The 27,222-nt window shown below is 38.7% G+C and overlaps 1 protein-coding gene across 2 annotated transcripts; it reads right to left on the bottom strand.

Moving 5' to 3' along the window:
- Window positions 1-489: 489 nt before the first annotated feature.
- Window positions 490-27,116, bottom strand: sfmbt1 (Scm like with four mbt domains 1). 2 transcript variants are annotated; one of them, XM_058373933.1, is made up of 21 exons: window positions 26,970-27,116; window positions 16,912-16,959; window positions 16,185-16,279; window positions 14,724-14,967; window positions 13,984-14,072; window positions 13,587-13,839; window positions 12,188-12,285; window positions 11,972-12,073; window positions 9,597-9,756; window positions 8,524-8,606; window positions 8,287-8,413; window positions 7,409-7,522; window positions 7,008-7,050; window positions 6,854-6,921; window positions 6,063-6,202; window positions 4,849-4,958; window positions 4,560-4,735; window positions 4,195-4,373; window positions 3,152-3,373; window positions 2,828-2,956; window positions 490-1,709 (listed from the first exon to the last, which is right to left on the bottom strand). In XM_058373933.1, the coding sequence occupies exons 2-21, from the start codon at window positions 16,934-16,936 to the stop codon at window positions 1,569-1,571; spliced, it is 2,598 nt and encodes an 865-aa protein (XP_058229916.1). In that variant the 5' UTR covers window positions 16,937-16,959; window positions 26,970-27,116; the 3' UTR covers window positions 490-1,568. The 2 variants fall into 2 exon arrangements, with proteins under 2 accessions (XP_058229916.1, XP_058229915.1); XM_058373932.1 differs by lacking the exon at window positions 26,970-27,116 and adding an exon at window positions 23,357-23,405.
- Window positions 27,117-27,222: the final 106 nt, after the last annotated feature.

Here is a 27,222-nt window from a genome sequence, read left to right on the forward strand (position 1 = left end):
GTGGCACATCCACTATTCAAGACCCTGGCTGTGAGCCGTTACTATAGAAACAATAACAATGTATTTGCAGTCCAATCAGATTCAAGAACAGTAATGCGGTACAAGAAGATTCACAGTTACAGTAACATAAGCATGGATAACCAGATTAAAGCCATGGTTCTGTTTCACCAGTATAACCAAAAGAGTGGTGTACGACACCTAAATGTGTGTAGACACGGATACTGAGACATGCCAACGAGGTATTGGTGACATATAAAGCTATAATGGCATTAAATAGAGTTCTGGAGAGAGCTGGTTCTCTCACAGGCTCGGGGTAGTGGAGTTCTTGCTGGTTTGGAGACATGGCTACGTTCTGGTCTGCTCACAGACGACGCAGTGATGGTTAGTTACATCAGAAATCATCTCTACTGAATGATTAAAATTAGAACAGTAGTACTTTTGTATTTACATGAAATTCCTCCTCCATCAATAAAGTACACACAACGCAAGTCGAGCAATTCTGAAATTTATTTACAGCACCCATTCTGAAAGAGACAAACCATTAGCTCCAGTTTAGTTTATTTTCTTTTAAATAACATTTCACAAACATATACAATTTCAATGTAAAATTAACATTAACATTAATTCAAATGTTTTATTTTATTTTTTTTTTTGACCAAACTGGAAAAAAAAAAAGAAACGGGAACAAAATCAAACATGGCAAGAAGACACACAGATAATATGCTTGCAAAATTCACCATTTATAGCACGGATGCTTGGAGCCGAGACGAGACGAAGAAATCAAAACGAGGTTCCTCGAAATACAAATGCGGACGCAGTGCTTGAAGCCAAAGCTTTTATGCGTTGCAACCGATTTTAGACTTGCATACTTTATTATTTCAGAATGATGGATCATCCCAAAGTTTTATACAATAACCTGAATCCTTTGTGTGCTTGAATACTAACCACGACATGAATCACATTAACATTGTTATATTACATTAAATGTAATTTTAAGGTTAAATGCAGCGACACAGCAGCGAGTGTCAAGCTTGGGGGAGAAAAAAATGAAACAGTGCTTTTAGCATCTATACAAAAATCCTACCGCAAAACCAAATGCCGAGTCTGAAAATGAGTTAATGTTCATGTTTACTTACAGTGTAATCCTCAAACACTGGAGGATTGAAGGAACTGGGACCTTTTTAATCCCACTAAAGGGAAAAATCTGATATTTACACTTATATACAGACAAAACTACTATATACACGTTTGCATACCACTTACTATACACGGCCAACTGGTCTTTGTGCTTAAGATTCTTGCATTGTCGTCCGCTCTACGATTATTAAAGGTTTCAAAAACGAGCCTTAAGGAAAACACTTCCATGACCGATTGCTAACTCGATAAAATCATCATCCAGGACGCAGGTTCAGTCAGAGCAGAGCTTCGTGACAAACACCTTTCTCCTACACCAAATTCCCCTTCAGTAGCTTATTTCTATCTAGAACAAAACTCAAAGAACACACATACACACAATGAGAAATAAAAATAAATCCTCTTCCCCCTCCCACTGTCTCGTCCTGCTGCTCTCAGCTGGCAAACTGCTGGTAAAACGCCAGTTTGACCCTCTCGATGTGGTGGCACAGCTTAATGGCGGGACCGAGTTTCAGGTCCATGCACTCCTGCACAGTGGGGAGGTTTAGCAGCAGCAGGGCCTGGCCGTCAATCTCCTGAAAGAAATAAAAAAAAAAAAGAAAGAAATATATGAAGAGGTCAGTACTGTACATCAATATAATACCACATCAGATAAATGCCAAGACTATTTTAAGAAAAATAGTCACTTTTCACACACCTCCCACTATCAGATGATCCAGTATGCATCTTAATATGTAGTATACGATACAAAAACAATCATTAAGTAATTAACGATTGGATGCATTTTAATTCACTACTTATTAGCACTGACAGGATTGGATTCAGCACCAGTAAAGGATTGGATTCAGCCCTGAGAGGATTTGATTCAGCACCAGCTGAAGATTTGATTCAGCACTGGGTGGATTTGATTCAGCACCAGCTGAGGATTTGATTCAGCACCAGAAGAGGATGTGATTCAGCAGTGAGAGGATTTGATTCACCATGAATACAATTAGGTTCAGCACCAACAGACAGGACTCAATTCAACACTGACAAGATTCAGTTAAGCATCAATAGGATTCAGTTCAGTACTTACAGGATTCGGTTCAGTTCCAGTCAATATAATCTGATTCAGCACTGACAGGATTTGATTTGGCAAGGACAGGTTTCAGTTCAGCACTTAAAGCATTTGGTTCCGATCAAATATTATTCAGTTCAGCACCAGACAAGATTTGATTCTGCATAAATATGAATCAGTTCAGCACCAGGAGACAAGATTTGATTCAGCAATCACAGGATTTGGTTCAGCACATATATTAATCAGTTCAGCCCCAGAAGACAAGATTTGATTCAACACTCACAGGACTTGAGTCAGCACTGATATGATTCAGTATCCTATTCCAAGTCAGGTCCAATTACTATTTTCTGCCGACCCTAGATTACTCAGCTTCCACACGCCTGCATCTTTACTCGCATAACCAGAGCAGATTTGAGAAAGGATGTGACTACAAACAAATCAGATCTGTTCATTTTTAATTTGTAATGCAGATCATTAGAGCAATATTTAATTAGTTTATTTTTGTTATAAAATAAATCAGGTTCATTTCTGGTGTTTAGGGTTTTATTTACTTACCTACTATAAAGTACAATAAGCCTAAATGAGATGCTCTGTAATACAAACAAGGGTCAGTGGTGAAAACAGGCAGATAATCACCTGATCCATGAAGATGCGCGCGAGCGGAGCACAGTCTGTGGTCCTGATGAAACGCACTACATCTGTAACGCTCCACTCCAGGGGACTGCTATCCAAGCACAGCTTCTGAGGAGCCTCAGGAAATGGACTCTGTGTGAAATGTAAAGAAACGTTAAACAGGGGTAAGAACCATTTTTGTAAAATTCTTTCATTACTGTAGTGAAATATAATGAAATATTTGTCAGAAATGTCTTATTGCGGTCTGCAGAAAATGTCCTGGGCTCAGAAACATGCTGATGTGTATAATAAAAGGTATGTATGTTAAATTTTGTGTGCTGTGATTACTTTGGGTGAAGGAGGTCTGTTCTCATCGTCTGAGTAAGAAGGAGAGCGAGCTTTGCGGCGTCGGTGGGTGGGCCGAGGTGTTTCAGGAGGAGAGGGTGAGGGTGTCGGGGGCTGCGATTTCTTTTCAGAGTATTCGGAATCTTCCATCAACTCGTCCTGCTCGGAGCCGCTGTCGTCGCTCAGCGAGTCGTCTTCATCCAGGTCTTCCTCGTCAGCGCTTCCCTGAAGAGCCACGAACAAAACAGAGGCACTTTAACTTTACAGGTAAAAAGGGCATGTAAATATCAGAAACGTAAATAAGCGAATCAGTTACATTTTATTTCTTATTGTATATTGTCATTTTCTTATTCTTATTTCTTACTGTATTATCCACATATAATCCTCGTTTTGGGAAATTCTTCTGCAGTATATTGGCAGGAATAAGATTTTATATTTTTGATTCTGAATATAATGTATAAACTGATAATGAAGAACAGTGTTTCAAATATACAAAGTGTTTTTCTACTATAGTGTGATTTCTAAGCTTTAGAAAGAAAAATGGCATGATGTGATTGTGCCAAGTGGGCAGAGTTTAATGCAGAGGACAGAAATAATGAACAGCGATGAGGACTGAAGTCATTTCCTTTTATTGTATTTTCTAATTCTGGGAGGCTTTTTTGCTTTATCTGGTTATACCAGTGTTTAAAACATCTATGCTTTTCTTCTCCTTAATGAATGATGAAAACACACACTTAATTTGGCCTCCATTTACTACCATTGCTATGGTTACATCTCTGAGGGTATTGAGGTCACTCGCTCTGTTCTTGCAGTTAATTGAAACAGTTCCTTTTTCGCCAACCTTTTTACTTTTTCACCATCACAATATGAAAAAAGGAAAACAGAAATGTGAGCTGAGACTAAATGGACGTAGTTTTTTAACCTGATCTATAAATATATGAAAATAAAAGAAACCACTCTCATAGCCACGCTACACATAAACAGAATTCTGTGCAGCTTATTTAACCCCATAGCTTGCATGTGGCTTTATTTAACCTGCTCGTTACCTGAGGAGACCCTGCAGGCGTGTTGTCTACGGAGGCGGAGGAGCGTCTCTTCTTGTGGACGAACAGCTGCTTCCTTCTCTTCTTTCTCCTGCCTCGTCTCTTCACGCCCGCCTCCATGTTGGAGTGGCCTCCTGGCGGACGACCTACACGTCGACTCTTCTTCTTCCCGTAGTAATATGCTGAAAGAAAACACACACACACACCATAAGTGAATTTGCATCCAAATTAAAAGGAGTGGTTGGCCTTGCGGGTGACAGTGTGAGGTGTTAAGCAAACAGTTATTTAAATTCATTATGCTGTATCTATTTGAATAAGTTAGTGAGAAGGTCGCTGCAGAATGTCAATCTCATATGCATGTGACTCACTGTATTTGGTTTTGGTGAGCACGGAGCAGTTCTCTGAGCAGCGCTCCAGCACCATTCGTGGCCCGAACAGATTAGGACAGCACTCCAGCTTAATGCAGGTTCTTCTGCAGAACTCAGCCACGCGGTCCGCCGTGCGAACTATCTCCACCGTCGCCCTGTAGCTCTTCCCTTTGTACCTGCGTTATATCCATATGCAAGCTGGTTAAGAAGTGATAAAATCACCAAGTACAAACCAGCATATCATTTCCTTTCTTTATTTCCCTCTTTTTACACATGTAGGCATCCTCACTTGGCTTTGAGAATCTCTCCATGACCCTGCCAGCGTCCCTCCTGGTCCAGCTGGAGCTCCCGGAGCACACGACTGGGCTTGTAGGCAGAGTTTATCAGCAGAGACAGCACCTGAATAGACACGCAAACACAGGCTTTATTTATTATTAAACGTTTCAGTGTCAAAATTCTCAAGATTCGTTCAGATCGATTCATAGAATTAATATAAGCATAGATGGCACTAACAAAGAATTCAAATCAATTAAAGAATTAAGAATGTTAAAGAATTCTCAGGAAGGCACTGATGTCAGCAGAAAAATATTGATGTACACAAGTGTGTGTGTGTTTATGATTTTATTCCTATAGGGCAAAAATTTTTATGTGTAGAGCTAGCAGTGAAATGAGGAAACAAAATAGGATATGTAAAATTAAATTAATAATTAAAAAATAAATAAATTAAAAAATAGATGAATAGATGACAATATAATAGAAAGAGAATAGAATGTTCTATTTGATGATGTCAATTTTGTCAAAAACAAAATAGAACCGAACACAACAGAGCAGAACAGAATAATAGAAATATATCGGAATATAGAGCAGACTTCACAGAACACATACAAACACTAGGGGGAAAAAAAGAATAGAATTGAATTGATCACGATAGTCCAGAATAAAAAATTGTTAAATACGGTTGAACACAATAAAACCAAACAGAATGCGATAAAACGGTAGAGAATACAAGAGAACAGAATAGAATACAATAGAATAGAGCAGAAGGCAAGGCAAAATAATATAAAGCCAAGAATAAACAAAATAAAGAGGGTTCAAATAGATTTGAGTCGGAGGGGGGAGGGGGAGAGAGAGAGAGAAAGAGAGAGAGAAAGAAAGACATATATTATGCAATTCTTCTTGTAAGGAAACATTGATGGGAGCCCAGTGTGTGCTCAGCACTCATTACAATTCCTTCTGATGAACATCGAACATGGAGCTGAGGCATTTTTCTTCAACATGTACCCACATTTATTTTATCTTTCCATTCAAAAGGCAACACTGTAGGTTCTTTGTTACTAGACTTGTTAGTACAAATAGATCGTGATCAGTGATCACAATGAAATAGAATAGAACACAATATGTGAGAACATGAGGACAGAAGACAAGAGAAGGCCAAACAACAGCATAGAACAAAGAATAAAGAGTTTCTGAAAGTAACTGAGATATTTATGACAAAACTCATACCTCCTTGAGCACCAGGACGCAGTTGCCCGGACCCACACACTGTGGCAGCTCGGCAATGCGGCCTTTATTGAGGTACGGTCCAGAGAAACACCTGTGGTTAAAGTAGATCTTGGGGCAGCTGTACTTCCCATTAGCTTGACCTGATAGACAACAAATATTCTTCCAGTTACTGAATAATAATAATAATAATAATAATAATAATAATATAAAGTAATAATATAAAGCATACACCCAAGTGTGTAAGTGTAAAACTCTTAAAAAAAATAATAAAAGGCTGCTACATATTTTATATAAATATTAAAAATGTTTTTTAACAAAGAAAATGGTGAAATTTTCTAAAAGGTCATTATGGGAGGAGTCTCCAGTGCCAGTATTTCTGAGGTCAGTTTTCTGATAAGGGGAAAGGCTTGAGTAAAAGAAGACTTTCTGGTTTAACACAACAAACGTAAATTTTTCTTACTTTTTGAGTAAAGTATAAAAAAAAATGAAGCTGGTAAGAGAACAGCACATGAAATGCAACTTTAAATGGATAAATGGAGTTGTTAGTGTTGTTTAAATAAGAGACATTAATACTGTTAAAGGCAAATAATCTTCTTGAGAGTGGTCACAGTATCTGCTTTCATTGCAGCTCTACTGCAATTTCAGACTTTTTGTTCAAGCAAATGAACAAAGAAAAAAAAAAGCGCACGCTTGTTTAGTGTATGGAAAAAACTGACTTTTCTGTTTGTGTGTATGCGAGAGAGACAGCATGTGTGTAGGTGTTTTTGGACACTGAAGTAGAAAACACTTACTCATCTCCGTCTGGCTGTTCAAAGGCTGTTTGAGGGCATCAGGGGAGGAGTCTTTAGCTGGCACTCTGCTGTAGGTGTAAGACAAAGAAAGCATTAGTCTGCAAATAATGAAATTATAAACAGCTATTAGTCATATTGAAACTATGTTCCTTACTGCCTCTCCGGTTGGACGACGGCGATTTTCTTCTGCTTTTCGACTGTAGTGAGAACAAACGCATATACAGAAATCAATACACCTGCAATTATGGACTCAAGAGACAACTCTACCCAATTTGTAAATGGTTTAGAAGAAACGTGAAGATCCTCACGAAGCTGGTGCAACGATGAGGCGTCATACATGCAGGTCATACTAACAACTTAATACTAATATTAACCGACCTAATAGGAGGGTGTGTGTTCATACAGAGCAACAATACTGGTGCTGGAAAATATTCATCTACTACTGCAACTGATCTCAATTTAAAACCCTTTTATGTACAAACTTTTCCATTTGTCGGGATGCATGTGATCACGGACATTTTTTTATCTCACACACACAGACACACACAAAATAACCTTTGGGTTTGCAGGGGTACTGAAGAGGGTAGCCATTCGTTTCACACCAGCTAACAGGGAAGATATCCATGGAGTCCATGTGTGTTATGATCTCTGGAACAGGTTGTTTCACTCCTGTAGACCAAAGAATACAAATTAAATCTCAAACAAGTCATTTTAAAGGCCTCTTTCGCCTACAGTATGAGCAAGGCTCACTTTTCTCATCCTTCCAACCCCACCCACTCTATTGAGACTAGGTATGTCCCTGGTGATAGGCTTTTTTTAATGAAACAGTGCTGGTTAATGTAGTAAATGACCCATTTAAATGATTCAGTCAGTACTTAGGCTTCGCTACAGTACTGAAGAGCACTGGTAATGTAGTAAGCATGGTAGTAAAGGTTCAACCACTGGCTTTGGATCAGGGTTGTGTCTCTTTGTTTGTATTACTTGGTCTCAGTTTAGTTCGCACACCACAGATCACAAATTCATACTAGATGATTACATGACCTTGTGACTTTTGCAGGGTATGTTTGGTAAAGCTATACAACTTATTAACTTTTGTACACATTTACTTAATTCCTATATACACTAACTCTATATATTATATAATAGCTTCTTATCTGGTTGACCAGGACCTAATTATTATTGCCTAAAAATGTGTCGTCTTCATGATAAAGATACACAATGTGTTCCATTTTATTTCTTAATCCCATAAATAAAGCAATATATGTATCTGCATTTCCAGATCAATATCCCAGGTTATTTACAGTATTTGGAAGACGCCGTTATCCAGAGATACAGTGATCTCATTTATATGACTAAGCAATTTGCTCAAGAGTTGATGAAAACCAAATGCACCAGAAACTACAAAACAAATATTGCATAAACAGGTGAATCACCTTGTAGTCTAATCCAGATATGTTGACCTTTGACCTTGGTGACTGTGGCCACGTGAATGTTTTGTGGGCAAACAGGATTAACGGCCTCCAGCATCATGGATTCCTTAAAGCACTGATCAGAGGGGTCCTGACATGGACAAAGCAATTCAGCATAAAATTATACATTTATATTATATCTCTGGTGTTCTAAAACACTATAGTTGCAACTAAATTACTGTGGAAAGAAACGTGACTCACAGAGGGGAAGCAGTTTTGTGGGGCTGGCTCAGCCTCACACTGTTTCAGATAGTCGGCCCAGTCAAAATCCTGTCCTTGGTACCCTACACACACACACACACACACACACACACACACAATAAACAAAAGACATCAGTTAACAAGCATTGAGGACGAGAGCACCATACTATTATCTGCTTCAATGTCATTTGCTCATTCTTCTCCAGATAATACAGAAGTGCCTCAGACCAAAGAACTATACAAATATTTGAAACACAAATTATCTGCATATTAGTCATCCTCAACACTAGCAGTGACGCCTTAAATGTACCTTTCAGTCCGTCTCTGTTCCGATGTCGGAGATGACTAATATGATACGAAGGGTTCACCAGATGTGGGATGCTACTGAACGATTTGCATGTTTGTTTTATGCTTAGCTCTAAATCTGAAATTATTCAAGGTTTACCCTGCCATTTTTTTTTTTTTTATTTACCTAAAAACTTTAACCCTCTATGTGCTGATAGAAAACACAGTGAGTGGCATATTACATTCAAAGTATTCAATTGTGTCTGATTTAAAACCACACACATTTACGCAGATCAGAAAATAAATCTTTTTACTTTTAGCAAGGAAGCATTTAAAAATCTGTCTTTGGCCCATAAGAACTGTTAGATTAACGGCCAATTTCCAACATCCATTTATCCTAAAGATCCTAGAAGAAGCTGCAGTTCAGCAGCTAAATACATACTTAAACCTGACTCATACATAAAAGCTTAGTCAGGATTTAGGGCTAATCATAGATCTGCTTAAAGTAGTAAATGTCCAGGTTTTGTATGGCACTCAGTATTGCATATTACTGATTACATATTACTAGATATACAAGAAAATGTGTGGATTAATGAAAAGCTCTTCAACTTTTTAAATGCTAATGGCATCCTTGCATATGCAAAAGTAAGATTTGGTGTTCCACAAGGCTTTGTTCTAGGGCCACTGCTCTTCCCCCTGTATATGGTTCTGGGCAAAAGGCACCACTAGCTACTACTACACCTAAACTAACAAGAAAGATATCAGATGTCAGAAGTGAACTGTTATACCTGGTGGTGGACTGAGCTTCACTCCATTCTTGAAACTCCATTGAGCAGGAAAGATTCCAGGACTGTCACTGTGACACACAAACAATCTGCTTCCTCCTTTTTTATCGGTTTCCTCTCTCATATCATCCATCTGCACCAGGAAGAACTGATCGCTGAACACCTGTAATGCAAAATCCAGATGTACACAGTAAGTGCTGCTTATGAATAAATGTTATTTGGATTTTTAGTTTTGCCAAGTGGTGATTTGTGGTCCCTTTTTATATTTTTGTCTTTGGAATGCAAAAACACAGACTCATGCAAACCACCTGCTTTAAAAAAAAACAACACACACACAACTTCCACAAACACCAAGAAAATAAGGAAGTGAATCTCTAGCGCTAACCAGAGATCCATTTCTTGTAAATGATTTAGGGCATGAAAACATAAGGACGCATTTATGATAACAAAAAGTAAAATTGTTTGAGGAAAAAATAAAACCTGATGAGGCACGATCATTAATTTTTGGACCTGATGACACAGCAATGTCGGAAACACCTTTTATAACTCAGTGCTTGTAAATAATGGGAAGTTATATGCTTTGCCCTGCTGTGCAACAGCATGAGAGGGCTAAGGAGGACTGCCGAGGTGGCGTATGACCGCCTCCGCAGAAAAAAAATAGACAGCTCGAGAGCAACCTATCTGACTGAAGGAGGAGTCTGAAACAAGGCTGAGGGTAAAAGCCATGACCTAATGCAGTATAAATACACTGGAGAGGCAAAAAGAGAGAAGCCAACAGGAATAATATAAAAAAAAATGCAGCCAAAACAGAAATAAACTAAAAATATTGAGATGTTCAGGTCTAAAATGTTATGCTGCAATGTTAAAATCTTGATTATCTATTATTGAGCCGGTTGAGAAACAACAGATCTGGGATATGTGTATGAATAATACAATGCTTGCTGTCACTATATTATAAGATAATAATATAAGAATAATAAATCTATGAATTAATATTAAACTAACATTAATCAATGGGCAGCTTGTGATGAACCACTTGCTAAGTTTAATGTAGTTCACAAATATGCCAGGAAATAATGTTTAATTGTGGGAACCAAAACTTCATGATCAAACTACGATTACTTGAGCAGTTCCACAAAAAGACAAGCAATGTTAATTAATGTTCAATTTTAGGAATTAATTCTTTTGAAAGAAATAGTCTGAGTGTAGCAAAGGCTGCAAAATTAATCGATTTTCTAATCGCGATTACGATTACACGATCACGTAATCATTCAACGGTGCGACGGATACAAAAAAAAATCTACTTACATTATTCTGCGTGCTTAATGGTTGTTTATTGCATGTTATGTTGTGAGGGGCGAATAGAGACTTTTAATAGGCCTAATAGTCTGTAGGTGTGACCTTATCCACTTGCTCATGTCTATCTCGTCATGTTAATTTCGTGAGCGTTTGCGCTGATAAAGAAACATCAGAAGTGTTGCTGAGAAGAATCAAGAATTAGAAATGAAAAGAAATGCTTTATCTGTGGTGTGGGATTATTTTGGATTCACTAGCGATGATGTCGAGCGGCATGTTATAGTGCGTTTCTGCACCATCAAGCAACAGCAAGAATTAATTCAATCAGTTAAAATTCAGCCACAGAGTGCACTACGACCAGTGTTTTAGTGTGGAAAAAAGCAACAAGTCATGCGAGAACTGCAACACAGATTCCCATCACGACGTCGCTGTTTTGTGCTTCTCCGTATCCGGCAGCTTCTCCAAGACAAATGGAGATAACTGAAGCCATTATGCATTTCTTCGCGAAAGACATGGCGCCGATTAATACAGTTTTCAGCGTGGGGTTTAAAATACTCATAAACACACTGGATAAGAGAGATGTCACCCCCTCCCACAGTTACTTAGCCTAGATTCCTAAATTAATTTTATTTTTAGTTTTAGTTTTTAGTTTTTTTTTTAATTTAGACATTATTTATACCATGCATATTTTCCCTTTTTAATTTTTTTTAGCTATTCAAAATACCATTTAATGTAAATTGTGATGATCGTAATTAATAATCGCAATTACAATTTCAAGGGAAAAATCGACAATTATGATTTTTGTCATAATCGTGCAGTCCTAGTGTGTACACACTCATTAATGTCTAATAATTAATTGGAATAATTATAAAGTTGAAAACCTCACTGGAGTGCTTGTTATTGCATCATAAAATCTCACAGCCAATCAGGTTCCTGCATGCAAATTAAGGCCATGCAACGCCAAGAGAGGTGTCTTTATATTTATATATAACCTGTATATCCTGATGAGAGTAAATGTGTACACCTTTCTGTTACATTAGGTAAAAGGATAAGTGTGTCACCTGGGCAGGGGAGTGTGTTACCTTGGCAACAGTAGCAGGACTGATGGTAAAAGGCGCAACAGGATCTACTGCCTCCAGCTTCATCCCTTCAGCAAAGGAGTGCGGATTGATGGCTGGACGATCCTGAACACAAACACACACTATAAAAATTAGCCTACAACCTTTCATGCTTTCCTTATATAAATATTCATAAACTAAGTAAATGGTGACAAATACAAAAGACAATCATTTACTCACCTTATAAAACTCCTCACTAATACTCGAATCCTGTGGCTGATTAGTGACGGCCTGTCTCACTTCCTCCCATTCCTCTTTAGTCCGCAATGGAAGCAAAACTACACACACAAGTCATATAAAATAATTAATACTTGAACAAATATACAATAAGGTTGCCCGTCTACAAGCTAGCGGACTCTGATCTACCAGATTTCACATCCCCTGCTGTATTGATCTGCTAAAGTCACTGTTCCAGATAAAGTGAAAAGATAATGATTGAAAAATTCGCAAACATCACTCCTAGCTGGAAGAACACTGCATTCGGTGGGACGTAATGACATCTGGATTCCCATAAAGAGTACAATAATCATGAGCTTGCTCAACAGCCATTAAATTACTATTAAATATAAATAATGCAAGTCATTATATACAAATCAATTGCAGATATTTCTATTCAAGCATGAAGGACTATAAAACCTAAAACAGCAGCAGGCTTCTGGACAAAGAAAAGGTTTGTTCTGATTTCCAACTATATTTATTGAACACTCTCTTCTTTTACAGAGACAAGACATGTAGGGATTGCTAAATAAATCATTTTGGCAGAAATATGTATAAACTAAAATGAATAAATATACATTCCTAACAAAATGTGTCAGCTACAGGAATCACATTTGTAAAAAAAAAAAAAAAAAAGGCTTTCTGAGTATATTCGGAAAATTTAAGCAGAACTGAAAACTGCAGAGAGAAAAAAGCTTTCTTGAGCCTTGAAATGTCTGGTATTGAAGGTATTACTGAAAAAAAAAATCTATTTAGAGTTTCTCTGAAGACATGCTGGGGAAAGAATGTAGAAAAAAGTGAGTATGGAAAAAGTTTCTTTGAACATCTCATCCTTGGAAGAAAGATGCTAGGCAGAGACCCAGGAAAACCATCCCCAGTGTGAAGCGTGGTGGTGCTAGCATCACGCTGATGGAACGATTTTTGCCAGCCTTGGAAATTGTTCAAGGATGAGCACAAGATAGCTAGAACTAAGTAGAGGGCAAGCCTAGATGACAACCTGTTCCATTCTGTAAGAAATTTGGATAAGGTTTCACATTTCAACCAAAAAATAAGCTGAAGCACATCACCCAAGTTATACTTCAACACCAAGATGACTACTGACCAGACCTCAATCCAGTTAAGAAACTTTGGTAAGGGTTTTGCTGTTTGCAATCCGTCCAATCAGACAGAGCTCAAGCATTTTTGCCAAGAAGAATGAACAGATCCAGATGTGCAAAACTGACAGACACATATCCTAGAAGACCTGCAGCTGTAACTGCATTCAAATCAAGGTGGATATTTAAGCAACTAATAACTGTCTGCTTTTTCTTCAATTATGTCTCAGAAAAAAATAGTGCTGTGCAAACAAGCCCTCATGGCTCACCTGATGGAGGTCTGATGGTGCAGCCGTGCTCCTTGGCCCAGCCGGGGAGATGGAGCAGTGGGTTCAGGTAGAAGATCCAGGTGACGGAGTGCGTGTCAGGGAGTCCTTCCGTGCCAGCATAGCGGAGACGTAGTCGGCCCCCGACGTTGTCCTCGATCGCTGCTCCCCAGACCACTCCGGCATCCTCTTTATCCACCAGCTCCACGCTGAGACCCGGACTCAGAAGGTCTACAGGGTTGCAGCCACGCTGGGCCTAGTAAAACACATAATAAAAATACATAATAAAACACACACACACACACACTTGAGACTATCCACGTTATCTCTATACACATTCATCGAATAACACTGAAGTATAAGGACTTCAGCAGGTTTGCGTAGTATTTTTATTATTTACCCCTTCCAAAAGGTTGGCAGGTGCGCTGCAGGATTCTTCCAGAGATTTCTCCAGTAGAGACTCCCAGTCCTGGTGCTTCTCTCGCACGCCTAAACAAAAACACCACACGTTAAGTGAAATGGAAATGATGTTGTGTGCTAAGAGTCTTGACCACATACAACAGGACAGACCCTTGACCACAGACAACAGATGAAACCAGGCTACCTTCCTGGAACAAGCATCTTTTTTTTTTTTTTTTTTTTTGCTTTATGCAATCTCCATTTTGTTAACTGATCAGGACTGGACTCTGAGACAAGGTGAGTGCAAATCCACTTGGTCCAGACCATACTATACCATTTACTAAACATATTACACATCCTGTGAGCGTGTGAGCAAAGAGACTAGCACGTTTTAGATGGTGTATAATATTGAGCTGTATTCGAAAATAGAGCACAATCTTGCCACAGCACAAGCGGGCCCATCCCCCCACTTCCTCAACACAGAGCACAAATCAAGTTTGAACTTGCACAACGTTGCATGATGCTGCCAGGAACAAGACCAGCTGAATTCTAATCACATCACAAGTTAATCCTGTGCAGTTCCTCCTGGACCATTGCTTAAAGAGAAGGTATGATTAGGATTTTTTTTGCCTCCGACTTATTCCTCAGCACATGGGTGGTGCACTTTCATGAATATTTATAACAGGAATGGAGTGCAATTAGTTCCTAGTAGTTTTACTCTCAAGGAACATGGAGCATTACCCTCAGGCGGTCTCATGGGTCGACCCTGCTGCCTGCTCCAGCCTAAGGGGTGCAGGTCAGCGGTCATGACGTCACACCAGAAGTCGGCGCGCCGGTCGTCGTGGTAGCCTTCGTATCGTAACAGCAGCAGCTGGCCGCAGGTGGTGATGATGGTGGCTACCCAGTAAGCGCCGTCAGGTTCTCCACGCACCGGAACCTCCAGCTTCATACCGGGAGTCAGACCCGTCTGCAGGCCTTGATCCATCTAAAGAAGAAACACCATGAACCTTCTTGAACCCTAATCAGCACTTTAGCTACACAGTCCCCCCAAAATTAATATAGTTTCAAAATTAATTCTATTTCCATTTCCAGCAAACACCTACTCAGGGGCAGAGGTGAATTATATTAAAAAAATTGGGAAGTTTTTTTTTTTCCAATTATTTTATGCCTTATCCCCCATTTTTCTTTTTCTTTTTTTAATTTTCCTACCTTTTTATATAATTTTAGTTTACTCAATGTGTGTGTTTTTCTCTTACGTTTTGGCTGATGTTATATGTTATTGCTATGTTTGAAAAAAAAAAAAGCAAAATAAAATAAATAAAATAATAATAATGCCACAAATCCTGTCTCATTCACCACAAGAGCGTCACCAAGAGAGCATTTTTTGCCAATATTTTAGACATGAAACAGGGGCTAAAACAACTACAGTACATTTCTAGGAACATGTATGAAGAAAATAAGACTAGTTTTTATTATTATTATTTTTTTTTAAAAAACCTTACTGATAAAGTGTAAATACAGAAAACACTTTAAAATCATGCAAGATAGTTACCGTTACTCATTCATTATCTGTTGAAGGTTTTATTATGCTTTAGTCTGCTTTATTTAATCTTACAGCACTAGTTTACATTAGACTGACTTTGATTTTACGGGCAGCTGAAGGCTTCAGTTCCTTTTATTTGCGAGCATTCGGTTTAATTTGCTTACGCTTGGTTTCTCTTAAATCTTTTATCCATCATCATTTCCTGGTCTAATGTTGTAATGCCAGTTGTATTCTTTTTTTTTTATTAGTTTTTGTCATAAACCTACAGATCCCCTGAAAACGAGACGCTAGTCTTAGCTGCTTAATAATATAGAAATAAACAGAAAATTAAATTACACACACTTGCACCGAGGTTTTTGTGTGTGTGTGTGTGTGTGTGTTTCTATGAATTTTTTAAGTAACTGGAAAAAAAGGTTCTTTTACAATAAGTGTGAAAATTGCAGTTTTATAAAATGTAAAACGGACAGAGTAATTGCATGGACGCGTCATTTTATGATGGATATGCAATACTGAGATTAACTGACAATCTCAAATCAAGTTGTGTGTGTGTGTGTGTGTGTGTGTGTGAGTGTGGGTGGGGTGGGGTATCAGCAGGAAGCAGATCAGGAGCAAGCACAAGCAGGAAAGGAGTCACCACACCGAGTTATCTTCTTGCTTACATGTTTAAAGGCATGGTGAGGTACGGACAGCGCTCCTGTCTCCTCCAGATAATCGTCCCAGTTAAACTCTGACACATCCTGACCAGAGTCCGCGTCTGAAACGGCGCAGAACATGATATATATATCACATGCTACATGTACATCATTAACCACACACACACACACACACAAGAATCTGCCTATATATAGAGCTGGGCTGCATGTCCAAAATATACTGTTTTGGAGCAGTTTATGCTTTATAAGTTCTCAGTAACAAACTGGATTTTTTTAAAAAAATTTTTTTAACAGAAACAGGAAACAAGAACCACTTTTTTTTTTTTTTGGACGTTCCAAAAAAACATTTTATGTAACTGTGGTTCTTTAATAAATATTTTTTTTAAAAATCGGCAGATTGTTAAGTTGTACGAGGAATTAAAAAACGTCTGATTGCACTTTTTTTTTTATTATAAAATCAGCTAATTCATGTCGGTGTCAATCGTGTTTCCGTAACTGCTCGAGCCTAAAGTGTTTTCTTCCTCACTGATAACAGCGACAGGTTTCTGAATCAGCAAATTTCCACGAAATTTCTCTTTCATTATGGTCTGAATTAAAAAGCGTCAGTTTAGGATCTCGTATTTAAACTGCCGTCATTTAAAAATTATTTAATAATAATAATAATAATTATTATTATTATTATAATTAAATTATTATTACAATAAATACATTTTTAAAATGTTCAATGTCTTACCGGACTCCAGCGCATCTTGGCTCATTTTGTAATCGGATCTCACAGCGTCTGTAGGAGGAATAAAGAAATGATTGAAAAAAAGAAATGATTGAAAAGATGTGAGAGCTGAAAGAAGCTTATAAAATGTGTGAAAATAAGAGAGAGAGAAATGATGAGAGGAAGAGAGAGAGAGCGAGAGAGAGAGAGTTGAGTGTGGAGATATGCAGGCGTTTCTAAAAAGCTACGTTTGACATGTCAGTGTGCGTGGGAGGGAGTAAGTAGACAGTGGTTTTTAAAATACACACTGACGCTTTGAAACAGCGCGATGGCCAACTGCTAAACAACAACTTCAAGGCATAATTAAAAAGCCAGACTTGTCTGTGTTTGCGTTTCTACTACCTCAGACTGACAGGGGAGATGAACACCACTGTGTGTGATAGGATAATTTCCAAATATGCAAAAAAACAGCCGTAAACATCCGTCCATTGGAGTCCAGGATCAGGAGTTCTCGAGATTTCAAATCAGAAACCCAAACAATCAGTGATAACGTAACATTTCATTCATTCTGGGTTGAAATTCCACAAATCATTGTGGAACAATCAAGGTTAAACGGTCGAGCGAGCAAATATATACAACGCTCTCTCTCTCTCTTTTTCTCTTTCACTGCAGCATTTGCTTCATGTGTGAAACCGGTTCGGATTTTCTTATTCAACAAAGCTCACTGTGATGTCTGCAATGATTAGGGATCACACACACTTCAACCCAGAAAAGGACCCACACACAAACTCTATAGCGATAGAAAAGCTATTTTCCCACAACTGCCACATGGGCCGTGACGGGCGTGAACGCTGCGCACATTTGACACTCAGCTCTATTGATGTGCTAATACTGTTGAAGGACAATTCCTCTTTCGAACTGTGATCTGATCTGTTTTGAAGGACAGTCGTGTCTGCGTTTAGGTTCATTTTTTTTCTGAAGACTGTCTTCAAATCACGCAGAACAACAAAAGGCTTCGGCAAAACGCTAAAACAAGAAATTTGATTTGAATAAACAGCATTGGGACAATTACACAGTTACACAATGTTGTTCATTTAATGCACAAATTGAATCCCTCACTGTATAAATCATAAACCTTTTTCTTCCACAAATCACTGAGTAAACAAAACGGCCCTGGTATATACAGTTTCAGAAACCTCCTGGGACTTTCACACGCAGTTAGAGTTTACACAGAATGGCGCAAAAAAACAACAACAACTAAACGCATCCTGTTGAGCGTCAGCTTGTGGGCAGAAAAACCTCACAGACAAGAAAGAGATCAGAGGAGAATGACCAGACAGCTGACAGGAAGGCAACGGCAAGTCATGCAGCCGCTGTTCATAACTGTGGTGAGCAGAAAAGCATCCCAGAATGCACTGCGTGGAGAATCTTGAGGCGTCTTGGCTACAGCTATATGGGTTTCCACCCTTGTCTTTTAAATCATAAACAGATTCGTGTTCACGGCTTGAAAGATTGCACTCTGTGGACACCAGCTCCTGTATTCCACCATTTCTATCACAGATTTTATTTCAAATAGTATCGTGAAATGAAAAAAAAAAAAAAATCCACAGTTCTCCAAGTATGAAACTTTGAGAAAAGTCTCACAGCTTGCTCTCGAACCTTTTCCAAATATAAACCATTTAACGATGGAAAGAAAGAAAAAACGGCTTAGAGAGAGAAAACAGTTAAAACAAAGTGGCATTAACTCCACAGCTCCATTCAGCCCGAGCTGTCAAGTTGTCTTTGTGACGCTTGACATCTCTATTAAAAGGAGAGATGAGGGAGCGACAGGCTCGCTCTGACAGGCGCTAGCTGACCCGAGCCACCCGCCGCGACCCCCCACGCCCCCCCACCACCACCACCCCATCCTCCCTCTCATCCGACACATTGTGCTCGGAGTGAAGCGACAGAGACGTGGGGGATTGTGTCCCAGAGTGAGGCGCGAAAGAAAAGGCCGGCCTCAAAGCCCTGCACGCTGCTCTTTCCACTCCGAGGCAGACGATTGGAGAATAAAGAGAGCTGAAATGAAGGAAGGAAGCGGCTGGAGACAGAGGAGGAATCTGCTGGTATTTCTGGAGCGAATAGTTGGGACATTCCACTGGATTAACGGTGGGCGATTACCAAACCGCAGCGAGAATCCAGATACATAAATGCCACACACAAACACACACACAATGTCCTTCATCTGGTTTCGATATCAAAGGAAATGTTTTGCTATATGCTTTCAATAAACTACTAAATAATTTTATAAACCTGTCACTTATCAGAGGATGAGAGATGGTACATCCGTTAGCTAGCTCATTCAAGCCCAGTTCCACATTTTACCTAAATGACAAGGATAAGAGGTAGTACCTCTTATCAGTTCCTCCAGAAGTTTTGTTTTGCTCGAATCGGTAAAACTACAAGCTCAAGATTCTTCTCCAGTGAGGACACATAACCAATGACTTTATGTGATAGTTCTACTGGTGTTTGATGAGTATTTGTGGAAAATCTGAGGGGCATTTTGAAACATTTCGAGCTCCACCAAATATTTGCGAGGATGGCTTGATTTTGAGTTAATTTCTGAGATCGTAAAATCGTGAAATCCTGAAGAGACTGGATTAAGTAAATAAATATGGCAAGCTAGTTAAGTTAGCAAGTTCAGATTGCACATTAACACAGAGGAAAGGAAGCAGATGATCTCACGTAGCCGTGTCGTTCTGCTCAAAGTTTCAGAAGACAAAAATGCAGCAAATAGTAAGCTAACATTTCACAAACACACCCAAATTTGCTTTTTTCCAGTCTGCTGATCCGTCTCCTCATGCTTCTTTCACGAAAACACCCTCACAACGCAAATACACAACCAAAGGAGAAAGTATGCAGTATACTAACATTCTCAACTGGGTTAATACACTCAGAAATCATGCTAATGTGATAGCAATACAGTGTAACAGAAAACTTTTATCATGCTAAACACTGCCCCAAGCACTCAAACAGCCACCCTGTGACCTCTAACCCCACTGTTATCACTAACCCCACAGCCAGAAATAGAAAGCTCAAGAGAGTGAACTGGAGCTTTATGAAGGACTGAGGCTGGTCTTTTAAAGCTGCTGGTCACGTGACAGAAACGAATCACGAGTAACGCAACAGCTTATACCATCCATGAAGCTCCTGGAATGAATCCTGACCTGAAATTTTTATCTGTTGTTTGGTTTTTTGTGAAGTAACATGTTGAACATTCTCTAGATCAGATACCATGCTACCGATAATATACGGTTAATCTGTGTAGAATAAATTTCTGTTGTGTCTGTCCACAGTTTGGAAAGCAAAGGAGCTGATTCTCATTTAGAAATTAGAAAAATACTCAGCGCCAGACCTGCCAAGTGTATATAACCTGGAACAGGATTCACATGCGTTAGTGTCTAGCCAAAAACGTAATGTTTCTTTCCATCTGATATTTGTTTTACGAAGCACTATCGCTGAACATTCAACAGCAAGTATCCGTGATGTTCAGGTGAAACAACACCTTGAGAGAAATTTCTGGACTTCAGCATCAGCATCAGAGTGACTGACCTCCTGCTGCCCTGTTGTTTCTACTGCAGACCGAAGCACGGCATCTTCAATAAGCAGTTAAATTAACGCTAATCACGCTCGTATCGCATTCCTGTTTCTGGCAAAGCGTGTCTGCGCTAGTATGAGGGAGATGCTTTCCAAGGAGACAACAAAGCACTTCTGTAAGTCGCTCTGGATAGAAACGCTTGCCAAATACTGTAAACCTAAATGTAATTTATTCATTTGGCAGGCGCCTTTATCCAGAACGGTTTAATCCAAGCGAAGCACCGTTTAAAGGAGCCGGCAGTCATACAAGTGCTGCATAACCTACTGACTGGAAACACATATCAGTCAGTCAGACTACATGTGATATTAAAGCAAGACAAAATAGGCAGCTACTTCTTGTTCTACTAATAATAAACTTGTGTAAACAGTTTCCTCCAAAATTATTGGAACAGCAAAGCCATTTTTTTTTCTTTTTATGCTGTATGCAGACAAATAAGAATATGAGAATAAAGCTTAAAATTTTAGCGGTGTTTATAAGCAGATAAAAATGAGTTTTTTTTATTAGGCCAGCGAAAAAATCTGAACATGCGTCTGACAGGTGTTTCTTGTTCCCCAGGCGTGTCCTGTTAGATTGAATGTTTAAACAATAAATAGCTCTGAACACCTACTCCGGGATTTAGCCTTCAGTTTCACCTGTGAAGACCTGTGTGTTTGTTGTTAAAAAGGCAACATGAAGAGCAGAGAGCTGTCTAGAGGTGAAAAGCGAGGCATTTCAAAGCTGGGAAAAAAGAGACAATCAATCAGAGGTATTGCACAAGCACTATATAACAATTTGGAATGTCCTGAGAAAGAAAGAAAGCAAGGAGGAACAGACACCAGAAACTTTGGGAAAGGAAAACAACAACAGTCATTGCAAGACCAATGACCTCAGTGGGCAGGGGTGAAGATATAACAATCCAACGTTTGAAGAAAACTTCAAGAGGCCGTACTACAACATGCGAAGCAAGAAATACAGAGGTGAGCCTCAAAAGTTTAGGAACAAAGATGAACCTAGGCCAAAGCGTGGAGAAAGAAAGCATCAGCTCACGATCCAAAGCATACAAACTGTGAAATATGGAGGTGGTGATAGTGTCATGGCTTGGGCTCAAATGGCTGCTTCTGGAACATCTTTATTGATGATGGTAGCAGTAGAATGAATTCAGAAGTTTACAGAAACATTTTATCAGAAAATTTACAGAGAGACGCATCCAATATAACTGGGAGGAACTTCATCATGCAGCAAGACAATGATCCAAAACACACTGCAAAGTCAACAAAGCACTTCATCAAGGGAAAAAGAGTGGAAGGTTTTAGACTGGCCAAGTCAATCACCAGAATTTAACCCAATTGAGCAGCTGAAGATGAGACTGAACGGAGAAACAAATAACAAACAACTGAAAGTAAATGTGGTAGAAGTCGAGAAAAACACCCCAACAGAAGAAATTCTGGTCTGTGGGCCGCTGGATCAATGCAGTTACTTCCAGTAAGAAATATACAACACAATATTTCTTTCTTTCAAGATTTCCTGTACTTTTGCTCTGAAACAAAAGGTTCAAAGTTTTTTTGATGTTTAACACATCTGGCTAAATTTCCAGGAAATAAAATCCGAAATCCTAAACTCTCCCCTCTTATCCATGTTTTTTTATCTCAAACCCAGATGTCTTTGGTGTACAGCACAAACAAACAAACCGATCTCGGCGTTCCAATATTTTCGGATGGGACCGTAAGAGAAGCTTCTGTCATATAAGAGTCATTTGGACTCATTTACATATTATGTAGAACAGTTATTGAACAGATCCAGTGAATGAATATCGGACTCACTGTCTACTACGCTAACTAAAGAGTCTCCAAAATCACTATAATGAAAGGAAGATCATTAATTTGTCACTACGTTTCAATTTGCCTCCAGTCACTTCAGGTATTATCAATAATAACATATAAATAATTAATAAAAACTAGCACACCATGCACTTAAAGGAAAGTAATCATCGACAGAGCAGTGTGATGAAGTGGATTATTTTCCAGTTACAGCTTGATTTATTCCTTTTTTATTCCCTAATGCCGTTTTTATTAATTACAAAGCAACATGGTGTACTTTCTATCCGTTTTTTTTATATATTACGATTAAATGGAATGTACTACGTTATATTACAGCAGTTCCAAACTACAACTGGTGTAGATCTGCTACTTCATTGTTAAATATAAACTTACTGATATAAACTCTGATACATTTTCACATAGCGATGAGACATACCAATCAGACGTCGTTATTTTCGTCTGCGTTCATGTTGATTGACGGATCGTGCGAATCTATAGAATGTTTCCATTTTTAGTGATTCAGCTCAAAGGAAATTTGGTTTGATGTAGGCCTGGTCAATATAATGAGATTGAATCAATATTGTGATTTTTTGAAATATCCCATGAGGCATGCTAGCATTTTATAAAGCATTTCGTAGCACAAACTTTCATTCGAAGGAGATTAATTGTTGCTAAAATTTTAATATTTTTTTTTTATGTAACACATACACTTTTAGGATTTTTTTTAAAACATAACCTACACATTAAAATCCACATCATGTATAGCAGAAATGTCTTGAAGTGTCGCAATAATATTCTGGCATCATCACAAACCCCAGCTACGACGCAGTGTAACAAATCTCTGAATGCTGTTCGCTCAACAGTTTTCCAAACTGCTCCTCTGAGACATCAAATGAGCCCCATTTTGGCTTTTCCTGCCATGTAATCGCTTGGTTTGGTGCTCAGAGAGAACAAAAACATAGAGTATAACGACTGTTAGAGAACTGAATTGGGAAACATTGGGTTAACAGGGTGTTGGATTAGAAAAGGTTCTTACACGTCCTGCACGGAAATAAATCAGCGGCAGTCATAAAACACTGAGAAGAAGAGCAGAGTCTACAGGCGTTTTGTGGTTTGGGAAAGAATCCGAGCTGACGCGGTTTCAAAAGGTGAGAAGTTCAGACGTGTGCGTCGATTCCGCCAGCGTTATTGACGTTTACTTGTCACGTGTGCTGCTACGTTTAACTTGATTGCCTCTGTTCTCTAATAAAAGTCTCAGTAGGAGGCAGCTGGATAAATACTGAACAAGATTATGGCCTTATAAATAGCTCTATATTGTCTCTTTAGAAATTAAAACAAAAAATAACACATTTAGAGGACTTTGTGTTTTCGGAAAATCTAGCTGATTATTTCCTAATAACATTACATCCTGAAGTGTTTTATTCCCCTAAATCTACTATTTACCAACAATTAAAATAAATAAAGACGACATACTTTTTATACATTTATATGAAGTTCTGTTATAACTTTTGTTGAAGAAGCTGCCACAACAGCTCTGACACTGGAGACTCCTTCTATGTTTAAATGTCAAAATAAAAGTCTCCTTACTGAGACTTAAATAACAAAACATTTTAATCTGTTTATTATCCGTCTTAGATTATGACTTAGCGTGACTTAGCCATTGCTATAGAAACGACAAGACCTAAGAGTGCATTAATACAAACCTGTGCTGTGAATTTCAGCTGAAATTACCGTCAGAGATGCTGCTATAGAAATTATACGAACATTTACACCTTCCATCCAATCAGAACTGAGAATTCAACAGTGCCGTGGTATAGAATCTTTTAATAATAAAGTCAGCTGTGGCTGGAATGAACATCAGGTTTGGTTTGAATTCTCTCCTGGTATCTGGCTTTACACTCTCATAACTCATTTGCATAAAATCTCAATTCGAATGCTGCTTTTGTGTTCTGGCCTGTATTGTAAAAGGCACTATATAAATATAACAGGGCTAGGCCACGTTCTATCTATAGGCATGACTCAGTGTGGAGAGCCAAGATACTTCCATCCCACTTTCTATGCACATGTTGCATTATGAGAGAATATCACCAGCTGAGACTCGACTAGAAACGCTGACGCCTGATGAGACCGCCGCACCGACGGAGCGCTTCGCTAGCACCTGGGAGACCGAGGTGTAACTTCTGTAGGGTGCAGGTGCAAGCTCTGGGGATTTCACACACAACCCGGGGCTGCTAGTACACCATGGTAAAGATCCTGAGTCAGCATCAGGATCTATTACATGTCAAAGTGGTTCTGTCTCTAAACGAATGAATCAAAAGATGATATTGTAGATATAACCTATATGTGCTTAAAAATAAAGAAAGATTTATCTCAGCAGTCTGATAGTAACTGAGCCAGCACTCTACTACCTTATGTTAGTATTTTAAACAAAGCACACAAGCAATACTTTGACAGTTGGATGTAGCTCTCGCTTCATCTTTACCGAAGGGCAGCGATGCAGCGGCGCTTTAGTCCTTTAGTCTGTCCGGTTCTGTCAACTCCTCACCAATCAAGCAAACCTTTTACATGAATCCCAACATCAACACCACCACCATCATCATCATCATCATCATCATCATCATCATCCTGTAGATCACTAACACGATGAAGCTCTGTCTAAGTGAGCAGTATAACTGTGCTGAATTCTGGAATATTCTCTCTGATGATGAACTTCAATGGAAAATACTGAGTGAAAAAAAAAATCTTGTGCACTTTTGTTTTCGGGATTGAACGAAAGAAAAAATCCCCTTGACCGTTATTACTTATGTTCTTCTCTAATGCACCTGTTCTAATGTGTTTCTATAGTAGCAGCGCACTCACAGGGATCTGTATGGCGGAATAATAATTTAATAATAAATGGGTAAATAACATATTATTCTGAAACTATGAATCATTTCTGAAGCATTCTGTGAGAAAGGATTTATATCGTTTTGTAAAGTTTTCCATCATGAAGGAGGTTCCAGTTTCTTGGTAACATGACAAACTGGGATTTTTTTTTTTTTTTTTTTTGGTTTTTCACAATTAACATCAAGAGGGAGATTGTAGATGTTATAACGGAGTTGACAGCAGGAACTAAATTGAACTAAACTGACGCTACACATCAAAATGTTCAAGGTAACCATAAACGGATAAAAAGCACTTACAGTTGGTGTTGTTAAAAAGCCCTACTCAGACCGGATTCGTTTTTAGAAATATTTCTTGGAATCCTCAGTGGCAAAACTAAATATTGCAATAGCAATACAATGACCACAAGAGCAGTGAGCTTCCAATATGGGTGTATATCTTCTACAAACCCTGATATTTGGTCATATGATCACGCTCCATTCACAAGGCGTTTAAGCGGTCAAAGACGTCTGTGTTGGAGTAGAGAAGGGGCTTTATTTCAGCTCGGGGAAAACGAATGTGCAATTCGAAAATACAATAAACAATCACAATAATTGTTCGTTTGCTTCTGTTTAATATCTGAGGAAGGAGAACTGTATATCTTTCCACAGGGTAGAACAACACACAAACGGAAACGGATCCCGTCCGAATAGGGCTACAGAGAAAACGGGACGTTTTTGTTAGAGGAAAACAATCCCTTTCTTGTCGGTTAGCGTAACCCGTCTGTTGTTGATGACTTTCCTCCTTTCCAACAGCATGTCCTGTCATGTTTTATTCCTTCCTGGTAGCTACAACCATCAACATCACCCCCCTGACATCATTATATATGGCGTACAACCCCAAAACTTCTCGCAGCAATAACACCAACCCCAAACACCAAGTGACCACCTGAACCACTAAAACACGCCTGGACAGAAAGATGGTTTTGATGATTCCAGGGTGGAAATTTTCCCTTTAAGTCTATAAATCAATGCAAAACTTGTTAAGGGTGTTCCAGCACTGAAAACGACTCCAATATTAAATATGGGTTTTTTTTTGTTTTGTTTTATTTATGTATTTATTAATTTAAAAAAACAACAACCCAGCACTTGTCTGCGCGTGTGTGTGTGTGTGTGTGAAGGTGAACTGTAAAGCAAAAGATAACAATATATAGGAACTGCAGACATCGTGCTCTTATGCAACCCCAAACCGCTGAACGGCTTCCAGGGTGAGCAAACACACAGGATTAATAAACACACACGGTTTATAAAATAAAAAATAAAATAAATAAATAAACGTGTTGATTATTTTTTTTTTCTCTAGCAGAAAACTCGAGACTAGACGCAGTATTCTGCTCCACATAAATAACCGGCAATAGACACAGACACACACACACACACACACACACACACACACACGAGCGCCGATTAAGCAACTTTCGCACATAAAGACACATCACTAAAGCATGTTTTAATACACGTTATAACCTGATTTGCGCGTGCTATCATGTAAATTATGTTCTCGGAGGTTCTTCGCTCCATGTGAGAGCACTAAAAACCGCCCGGAACCAAGTCAACTTCAACCCAAACGTCATTCGAGCACAAGTCATCTTTTATTTTTTTTTTTTTTTTTTTTTATTATTTACAGACGAGAAGAAAATAAAATACAACTGAAGCGACCGGGAACATTCCGAGCCGACGCACTAAACCGTAAATCTCTCTAATATTAAGACTCAAATTGTTTCTTACCTCCGAGGAGTTTTTTTTTTTCTTCCTTTAATAGATGCCGTGTCTCTTTTTTTTTTCCGCCTTCGTTAGTCGTTCACGACCTCATTCCAATATGGCCCAAAAGTGCTACTGCGCATGCGCGAACGCCTAACCTCCCCGTCCGCGTGCTGCTAAGCATTCATCTCATATTATTTCGGAATAATAATAATCGTAAAAGAAAAGGAGTACCTCGGTTTATTTACTTTTATTAAACGCGCGATTTATTATCACGTGG

The sequence above is a fragment of the Hemibagrus wyckioides genome, linkage group LG21, assembly GCF_019097595.1.
Source record: "Hemibagrus wyckioides isolate EC202008001 linkage group LG21, SWU_Hwy_1.0, whole genome shotgun sequence".
NCBI classification, from domain to species: domain Eukaryota; kingdom Metazoa; phylum Chordata; class Actinopteri; order Siluriformes; family Bagridae; genus Hemibagrus; species Hemibagrus wyckioides.